Source organism: Elephantulus edwardii, unplaced genomic scaffold, assembly GCF_000299155.1.
Source record: "Elephantulus edwardii isolate Elephantulus edwardi_28Jun2011 unplaced genomic scaffold, EleEdw1.0 scaffold00150, whole genome shotgun sequence".
Lineage (NCBI taxonomy): Eukaryota > Metazoa > Chordata > Mammalia > Macroscelidea > Macroscelididae > Elephantulus > Elephantulus edwardii.
Window position 1 is genome coordinate 3699656 of NW_006399900.1, and position 10272 is coordinate 3709927.

General features: G+C 40.3%; 2 protein-coding genes across 2 annotated transcripts in view; one reads left to right on the forward strand and one right to left on the reverse strand.

Moving 5' to 3' along the window:
• ESF1 (ESF1, nucleolar pre-rRNA processing protein, homolog (S. cerevisiae)) overlaps positions 1–6828 on the reverse strand; it is a 48774-nt gene extending 41946 nt beyond the window's left edge. Inside the window, 3 exon segments of the mRNA XM_006894751.1 lie at positions 1–93; positions 676–1022; positions 6222–6828. The exon segment at positions 1–93 is cut by the window's left edge and continues 4 nt beyond it. Coding sequence (XP_006894813.1) covers positions 1–93; positions 676–1022; positions 6222–6828 — 1047 coding nt within the window.
• A 1287-nt stretch (positions 6829–8115) lies between these two features.
• Positions 8116–10272, forward strand: part of NDUFAF5 (NADH dehydrogenase (ubiquinone) complex I, assembly factor 5) — a 51958-nt gene continuing 49801 nt past the window's right edge. Inside the window, exon 1 of the mRNA XM_006894761.1 lies at positions 8116–8337. Coding sequence (XP_006894823.1) covers positions 8116–8337 — 222 coding nt within the window. The remainder of the gene's footprint in view (positions 8338–10272) is intronic.

The window sequence follows — 10272 nt, forward strand, 5'->3', positions numbered from 1 at the left end:
TCCTTTAGGTTTAAATGAATTGAACAGAGCCAGCAAATCTTTTGCCTTTAATCTATCCCAGTCCATGTTGCAAACTGCTAATCGACGTGTAATCTGGAAAATAAGAAAATTATACAATTTACATCATGCTCACTGTTTACTAAGTACAGATACTAAAAAGGAAAAGCCTTTTTTTCTTACCATAGGCTGAAATAACAAACAGTAGTTCCTCAAGTGTTTAATGTGTAACAGAGAAACTCAAATGAGTCAAGTAGTAGAAAAACTATAAACATATGAACACATTCTCTTACTTTCTTAATTAATGACGCAGGACATGATTTTTAATCTACCTTAATGCCACTGTTAAGCCATATTGCCAACATGTATGAGAAGACAAGCTGAGCATGCTACCTTGTAGTATTTTTAACAGGTGTGGCAGTAACACAAATATAAAACACTAGTTAAAACAAGTATTTTCTCTAACTCACTTGTGAATTTATTTATGTAGAAATTTCTCCTTATTTGGACAACTTCTAATTTACTCATATGTATATATTCCAAAACAAGAAATTTGAATAATCATAAAGTATTATGTATAAGTCATATTTTTCACATTTTAATGATAGCAACTCTACAACCATAAAATTCATTAGTACTATTTTCATCACAAATAATTTTATTTATTCACAAGATTACCTCATCAGCTCGAGGAGCATCTTTATCTAATTCTCTCCATGCATGCTCAAAACCGGGTTCCTCTGGAAGTAAATCTTCATCATCCTCATCTTCAGAACTAGTTTCTATATTTCCTTTACCTCTAGCAAGATCAGGGCCACTGTCGCTTTCATCTTCATCATCCTCATCTTCACTTTCATCATCATCTTCTTCACTCGAAGCTCTACCAACTCCTATAACGTCATCTTCAGATGCCTCATCACCTGTTTCACTAGCACGTTCTGAATTCTCCTCTGGAGAATCTTCAACAAATACTTTGCTTTCTGCTGTGTTTTCATAATCATTTCCCGTCATTATGAGTGGAACCATTGCAAAGAGGGAGAAATTTAAAAAAATGAAAACATTTAATTAAATGGAATAAAAAGTATCCTGCATCAAATTTACTAAGAAATTATATGCTGATGTGGCAATACTTGAAATGAGGCAAAAGTTGGAAATATCTGTTAATAATTGGAACATGTAATCTAAGCTTTGATCCAGGGAAATTGGAAAATGTCCAAAACTAAGTGGGAAGAGTACTATTGATATCCAAGATACTAGTGAACTGAAATGGACTTGCATTTGCCATTTAAAACCAGACAAACATATAGTCTACTGTGCTGGCAAAGAAAAATCAAAGAGAAATGACACAAAATTCATCATTAAAAGAACATTACAGGCCTTCCCTCCATAACTCCTTTTAGGGAGGGAGGTCTATCTCTTTGGAGATGTAACTTTCTAATAAATCTATCACTACTATTTCACCTTCCAAGAGGGGAAAAAAACCAAAAACATTTCTGTCCTAAAGAACAATGTTGTCACTGACAGAAAAATATCCACACCCACACAATGAAAACTTGCTAACACCTACCATTAATTAAATATATGCACTAACCATTAAAGCTAATGATGAAAAAATTGAGAATTTCTACCAAGTGCTGCAGTCTGAAACTGTTAGGAGTATGAAATCAAGATGCAATAACGGTAACTGGTACCTGGAACACTGACATTCAAAAAGGAGTGGTAGTTCGAAAATGAGATGTGCTTGATTCAGGCCAGCTTTTTCAAACAGTTTCATGCCTCTGAGAGATGGACAATGAGTAAGGATGACAAAAGCACTGATGCCTTCGAACTGTGGTGTTGGAGAATATCCTAAGGACTGTCAAAAGAACTAAGAGATGTTTTGGAGAAAGTGCAGCCTCCCTGGAGGCAAAGACAATGAAGTTTTGTTTCACATACTGTGGAGAAGTTGCTAGAAGAGGCTATTCCTTGGAAAGGTACATCACGGTTGAAAAGGGAAAGGGCCAGTGAAGAAACAAAGACCCTCAACGAGATGGACTGACCCGGTAACTGCGGCAAGGGCCTCATGTATGTCAGAGATGATGAGAATGTCACAGGACAGGACAGGGTTCAGATCTGTTTCTCATAGGGTCACTATAGATAGAAATGAAGAAGCAGCTCAATATTATCAGTCAGAACAAGGTCAGGTGCCAATGGTAGAACACACCATCAACTATTCATATGTTTATTTAAACTGAAGTGCAAAAATTAAAACAAGCCCCTGGAGCCAAATGACAACCCTGATTTTATGCTACCTGAACCTTAAAAGCATTTCTACAGATTTCATGAACTGAACACCGATGACCAAAGACCAGATGATTTGTGAGATGATGTATTACATGAAGAAAGCAAATGCCAAACTCATTGTGATCAATTCCACATGGCTCACAGCTGACCCTCCACTGGGTTTCCAAGGCTGTACAGCACACGGGAGGAGACTGCCTGTCTTGGAGTCACAGGTGAATTTCAATGCCAGACAGGGATGGCCTTGGGTTAGCAGCAGAACTCCTTGTGAACCACATCATTAAAGCTCTCAGAAGAAAACAAAAATCATTACAAAGACAGGAAAGAAAGAATAAAATGGATGTTGGAAGAGACTCGGAACCTTCTCTAGAACACTGAGTAGCTAAAGTGAAAGGGAAGTATAAAGGGAGTTAGAGATTTTAAAGGATAGCTCATGAAAACAAAGTTATAAAGTAATGTGCAAAGACCTGGAGTTAGAAATTCAAAGAGGAAAAAAAATACTTAGTATTTTTCAAGTGAAAAGAAATTAAAGAAAAAAAAATTGAGCCAGTGAGTTATAAATTATTGAATGATACAAGTAACATGAAAAGGGAGACACAAAAAATATAACCACTGTAACAAAAGAAACTAGCTGACATTAAAACCTTTCAGGAAACAGATGAGGGAGAGAATAATTTAAAAGTGATGTATGATAGGGTATTATGGTTATCACAAGAGTCCACAATTAAGGTTGCATAGTGGAATGTACTTGGGGTGGTGGGAGGGGTGCAGGGGGATTGTGTACCAGGGAGGGAGTTTTTCTTTTACTTTTCAAACAGAGGAGCCAACTGGGGGGTGGGGGGATTGGGGAGGCAGGGAGAGAAGTGCAGCAATGAATGAATAGAAATCCAAAAATCTCTGTAAATGTTCATTAAAATTATTCAAATAATAAATTTTAAAAAAACCTTTCAGGAAGTAGTATGTTATAAAATGAAATTACTAAATGAAGAAATCTAAGTTGCACTGAAGACACGGAAAAAAAATTAAAAAGGTTCCAGGATCTGGCAGACCACCAACTGAAGTGTTTTAGCAAACAGACGCAGCCCTACACATGCTCATTTTTTGAGACAAAGACATTTAGAAGGGAGCTATCTGGTCAATCAACTAGAAGAAATTAATATTTGAGTTGTTGTTGTTGTTAGGTGCCGTCGAGTCACTTGCGACTCATAGCGACCCTATGTACAACAGCCCTAACTCTGCTCTGTCCTGTGCCAATTGCACTGTTTCTGACACTCCCATCCCAATTATCCCAGTCACTGAATCAATCCACCTCATAGAGGGTCTTCCCCTTCTGCACTGTCCCTTCACCCTCCCAAGAATGATGTCCTTCTCCAAGGACCGGTCTCTCCTCACAACATGTCCAAAGTATGTTAGACGGAGCCTCAGAATCCTTGCCTCCAAGGAGCCACCCGGTTTAACCCTTTCTAGGACAAATCTGTTTTGTTTTCCTAGCAGTTCATGGTATTCTCAATACTTTTCTCCAGCACCACAGCTCAAAGGCATCAATTCTCCTTCTATTCTCCTTGGTCACTGTCCAACTCTCTGATGCATAACAAGTGATTGCAAAGACTATGGCCTGTATCAGACGCACCTTAATCTCCAGAGTGACACCATTGCTCTTCAGTACTTTGGAGAGGTCCCTAACAGCAGACTTTCCCATGGCAATGCGCCTTTTAATTTCCTGGTTGCTGGTGCCAAGACTGTTTACTGTGGAGCCAAGCAAACTAAAGCTGTGTACAATCTCAATCTCTTCACCATCCATCCTGATGCTGCCAATTGGTCCAGTGGTGAGAATCTTTGTCTTCTTGACATTGAGCCTCAATCCATATTGGAGGCTGCAGTCCTTGACCCTCTGCAGCAGGTGCCTCAGGGTCAAGGACTGCAGCCTCCAATATGGATTGAGGCTCAATGTCAAGAAGACAAAGATTCTCACCACTGGACCAATTGGCAGCATCAGGATGCATGGTGAAGAGATGATCAAAGAGAATGTGGAAATTACCAAACAACATAATTATTTCACATGCAGAAAAATTCTTGCTGAAGATTATTCAAAATCAGCAGGAACAAGAAGTTTCAACAACAGAAAACTTCCAGAAATTCAAGCTGCAACAAATGACATTATTACTGATATCAGATAGATCATGGCTGAAACCAGAGTGTACTAGAAATATGTTTGTGTTTTAGTTGAGTACGCAAAGGCATTTCACTGTGTTTTATATGTTGTGTACCGTAGAGTTGGAACCGACCCATAGCTGACCCTTCAGCAAGCTTTCGGAGGTAGTAATGATACGGGAGGAGATACAGAGCAACTGGTGGCCTCAAACCACATGCCTTTGGGACTGGAGCGCAGCATTTTTTCCCCCCTAGGTCACCAGAGCTCTTTGTATTTCACTGTGTAGATCATAATAAAATTATGGATTACATTGTGAATAAAGGGAATTCTAGAACACTTAATTGTGCTCAGATTGTGGCTGTATATGGAACAAGAAGTCACTGGAGTAGAATAATTGGAACAGTATGGTTTAAAATCAGGAAGGGTATGCATCAAGATCAAATCCCTCCACTATACCTATTTAAGAGGTATACTGACTGAGCAGATTACATGAGAAGCTAAATGACAAACTGGACAAAGGCTCATCAAAACCTATGTCATGCAGATGACAGTACCTTCTATGTTGAAACAAGATTATTCAAAGTTTTCTTTTAATTGTACCTCTTCTAAAGAGGTACACTGAAAGTCAAAGCCTTCAGTATGTGTTACACCTCAAAATAGTCCATAGGAAGTCTGGAGGCAAACTCAAAGGTCAGCTCCTTAAGACAAAGATGGGCAATCATCTCCTGTGAGAGAAACAATTCAGCAAATGCAGTGGAGGGTCAGCCGGTCGATTCCAACTTGATGACAATGAGAGAGTTAAAAGAAACAGAATTCCTCACAACTGGTCCAAAAAGCAACATCATAATAAACGGAGGAAAAAAACTGAAGTTGTCAAAGGTATCATTTTACTTGGAATTGTATGCAACACCCTTGGAAGTAGCAGCCAAGAAATCAAACAACTTATTACATTGGGAGAATGTACCATCAAGAATCTCTTTAAAGTGCTCAAGAGCACGGGTGACATTTTAAAGGTTAAGGTGCAATGAAATGAAGGTGCAAAGGTTAAGGTACTTGATGAAACATGGATGTCTCTGAATTATGTGTTGGTAAAGAACACTGAATATTCCGGGGGGGGTGGCAAAAGAGCAAACAAATCTGTCTTAAAGAAGTACAGAAAGGATGTTTCTTAGTGAAAAGGATGGCAAGAATTTCTTTCATGTAATTTGGGCTTATTATTAGGAAGGGCCATTCCTTGAAAAAGTACACTATGCTTAGGAATGGTGGAGGGTCAGAGAAAGACAGGAAGGCCCTCAAAGAGACAGACTGACACAGCGCCTGTAATAACAGACTCAAGCACAGCAAGACTGTGAGAATGATGCAGGATTGGCAGCGCTTTGGTTACAAAGGACCTGTTTGAGTCTGAGGCAACAACAGTGGTCGCCACCTCAATTCAAAATCATTGTTTAGTTTTCAGCCTTAAACCTTCATATGTCTGCTTCCTAGTTTCTATACTACCAAACTAAGAAAATTATATTCATCTCATGCTATGGTTTTCTTTATACTTTAAAATAAACATCTCAACTTTATACTGTGAAAACACTTATTAAGAGATGGTATTTCTTAAATGTGCTACACCCCCCCCCCCACCCCCGTCCAGCATCTATCTAGGAAGCCTCATGGGCAGGCCCTGATCTGCTGTTAGACATCTTTACTCATCCTTCTATTGAGATGAAAATGAGGTATGATTATAGTTTTAAGAAGACACAAACAAAAGTAAATAAGCAACAATCCTTAATCTCTTGCAACTAACCTGGCTGTACTTTTCTTCTTGTCTCAGAAGATCTGACCTTGGTTGATTTCACTCTTTCAGTGACTTCTGCATCAACTACCTTTGGTTTTCCTTTAGGAAAGGAGGTTACACCATGTTCAATGTCTTCTTCCTGTTTTGTACCTTTTTGTGTAAATTCTTGGTTATCCTTCTTGGGACTTATTTTGGCTTTTGGAATTCTCTCAGAATTATGTGATTCATCTTTACCATCACAATCATTTTGACTAATTTTCTTGGTGCCTTTCTTTCTCTCCTTGACTAGACTTTTTGAATCGGTTTCCATTTTAACCTGGGTTTTTTTCTTCATTTTCTTTTTTTGATCCAAGGTTTTGCTTTCTTCATTGGAGAGATTGGAATCAGAATCTGAAAGGTCATAGTACCGTTTTAAATCCTCTGTAGTACTGTGGTTGACAGGGCGCCCTCTTTTATCCACAGCATAGTTCAGCTTGAACTTTTTATCATGAAACATGGCTTGAAATCTTTTGTCAATTTTGACTTTTTTATCCTTTTCCGGCATTTCCCAAAATCTTGGGTCCTTTGTAACCCGCCGAAATCGCTGGTCATTCATTATTTCTTGTTTGGATGCCATTTTTAGATCTCTAGACTGGACAAAAGGGAGAAGAAACCAAATACTGAAAAAACAAAAACACAAAAGTTACAATAATAAAAGATCAGGGGGTATAATTAAGACTTTTAGATATATATTCATTCATAACATGCTACATTAAAATAGTAAGTCTAATTCAATTTTCTGTCCTTGCTCTTGGCCACATACTGAAAAACCCATCATTATCAAAATAGCCTCTCTTCATTCAAAATCATTTGAAGAGAGGAGGTAGGGAGGGAAATGTGCAACAATGAATAAATGGAAATCCAAGTTATTTGTAAGCTTTTATTAAAATCACAATAAAAATTATAAAAAAATAACAAAAATTACAATACATAACAACAACAACAACAAAACCACCACCACACAAAATATTTGGAGAAATAAAATTAAGCAAAGTGAAGCAAAATCCCAGAGCTGTTAGGGTAAGTTACAACTAACCAATGGCATTGTACTTGTGTTACAGTACTGACCCACTGTTCCTCTGAAAACAATCGCCAATAGTTTAGCATTTCTGGGTTTAATTTTTGGTAACTGCCTAAAGCAAATGCGCATTAACAACAAATAGGGATTGATCAAAGAGGGGAGATTTGTTTCACACATAAACCTTATTTACAAAACTGTGCTTCTCCGTAAACAGTTTTTTATGCCTTAACTACCAAAACCCCCAAATGTTTCAAAGACTGCATTTACATGTTTATTATGAACACTGAAATAACAGCGAGTTCTTGATTGACAAAAACTGTTCTAAACTCTGCACGTGCGTTATTTAACCCTCCGAACTGCCTTCCGCCGTAGATACCAACTTTTCCAAGCAGTAAGGATAACACGTGTGTAAGTTTAGAAGGAAAGCCCTTACAAATGTCAGACATTTGAAAAGATCTCTGCTCCTACGTCCAACTTCATCCCTCCCTTCACATCCACCATCAGGCTGAAAGTGAAAAAGTGATCCCCGCCAAGGGCAATTATTGCGCTGGGGCACCACAGAGAAACCATTAGGGAAGACCAAAGGAGTCAGAAAAGTAAGGATGTCGGCACTCACGAAACCGAAGGCAACTCGGTCAGATTCTGCTTCTTCCCTCCCAGCCGTCCTCCTCGCTCTCAGGATTCCCGGATGCTTCTCTCGTGTTCACATGGAATCCACACCCACAATCCCCTGCGTGCCGCTCCGTCGTAACGGCACGAGAATTGGTCCAAAATAGTTCTGCGCCGAAACAGCAGTGGCGCATGCGCGCGACCACTGAGCCGCGGTGAGGGGAGCAGGGGAAGATGTTTCACTGCCGGGGACTCTGGCGTCTGTGGCGGCGGCCTCGGACCGTGGGGGTCCCCATGAAGGACCTCAGGCGCAGAGATGTCGCCTCTGGGGTCTCCCCTCCAGACAGAACCTCGCCGAAGGCCCTGAACATCTTCGACCGGGATTTGAAGAGGAAACAGAAGAACTGGGCGGCCCAGCAGCCGGAGCCAACGAAGTACGACTACCTGAAGGAGGAGGTGAGAGCGGGGACCCGAGGGGCCATCCCCAAGCCCAGGCTGCGGGCGCTAAACCCAGGTCAGGCCCTAACCCCACTTCGCCGCGTGACCTTGGGCAGCTGCCGCGACTCTAGGGGTCGCCGCCGTGAGTCCTGGGGGCGCTCGGACAGTCCTAGGATTTCATTCATTCATTCCTCTGTTCATTCATTAACTCGTCCAGTAATCCGTGTTGCAAAGCAAGAACGCTTATCTCTCCACCCCCCTTTCCCCTCATTTTTTGTTTTGGGGGGAGGGTGGAGAGAGCGACACAAACAGCAGTCAAGAAATGAATGAACAGTAAGGGGGCGGAGTTCCATGACACTGACAGCTGTGGTCAGGGAGGGACCCGACGAAGACTTCAGTGTCCACTTCAGTGTCTGAGGAGTGATCCTGAGCTTTTAGGAAAACTGACAGCCACGTGCAGAGCCCCTGAGAACAAAAGGACCTTCTTGAGCCGTCAGAAAAACTGGAGCTTGAGATCTAGGGCGTGAGAGAGAGGAGGTTAGAAGGGTCCGAGCGATTAGAACCCAGTAAGGCAAAGGCTTTGCCTTCTCTTCCCTGTCTCTTCTATAGGGAGCTCTGGTGGGCTATTGGTAAGAAATCGTGCTGCTAACTTAAAGACACGCGGTTCGAATCCACCACCTGCTCCACGAAAAAGCTGGGCAGTCTCCTCCTTGTGATTAACAGCCTCTGAAAACTTGCTGGATGGTCAACTATGGGTCGGTTCCGACTCAAACCCAATAACATCATCGACATCTGTACTGTTCCCAGTGTTGTTGTGGCTTTTGACCACGTGCAATGTTTAGTAATCCTACTCTAGGTGTGTTAACAGTGTGAAATACATGCTGAATTTCAGTAAGGGCAAAAAGCGATATCACAGTTAAATTTTTATATTGATTTAGATATAGTAAAACAAAATGATAACATTTTGTAAGTGAAGTTAAAGAAGATACATTATTCAAATCAGTTCCTCCTTTTAAAAATATCTTCTAGAATATTAAAAATGGCATATTTTTCTTTTAGCTGGTACATTTTAGAGGAATGTGAAGCCATTGAATAGTTCAGTAGAGGAGTGATATGATCTAAATTACTATAAAATTAAAATCTCTGATTTGTCTAGCTTCTTTGCAAGATTTAACTCTTCCCTGCCCATATGGGAATTTTCCAAGGTTTTTTTTCTAAATACACAGCAACAAGCTCAGGCTTCTGAGTGTGTCTTCAGAGAAGGAGTAAAATTGGAGCCATGTATAGGAAATAAGTTTCTAGGGGCACAGAAAGAGGGGAAGGGGTAAATAAGAATCACTGGGATATAGAGGCTAGTAAGTGGAGGTGGGGTGAAATAATGGGAAAAGTTCAATGATGATTTGAAAAGATGGAGTGATAATAGGTGTGTTGTTGTGTATTGAGTTGGAACTAACCTATAGCTGACCCTCCTGTGGGTTTTCAGAGGCAGTAATCACTTGGGAGGAGACTGCTTGTCCTTCTCTTGTGGAGCATTGTAGATTTGAACTGGGTGCTCTTGAGATTGCAGCACAGATTCTTAACCAGTAGGCCACCAGAGCGCCATTATAGGCATAGCAATGATAATTATAAAATAATTATCATAAAATAAAATAAATATAAATAAAATAAAGTAGAATGCATATGAATGATTGTAAAAACCACAAATTACATGTACAAAACATGATGTACATAAATGACTATGTTGTTGTTGTTGTTTAATGCCGTCGAGTCGTAGACGACTCATAGCAACCCTATGAATGAACAGCTTGAGCACTGTTCGTACATAGAGTTTCCGGAGGCAAGCCATTTTGGAAGTGGATGCTGCTCCTGCTTCCAGGCTTGATTTAGTCGGGAAGCTCCAGCCAACACTGTCCACCATGGGTGCCCATTACCACGATTGGCACATCACTGTCA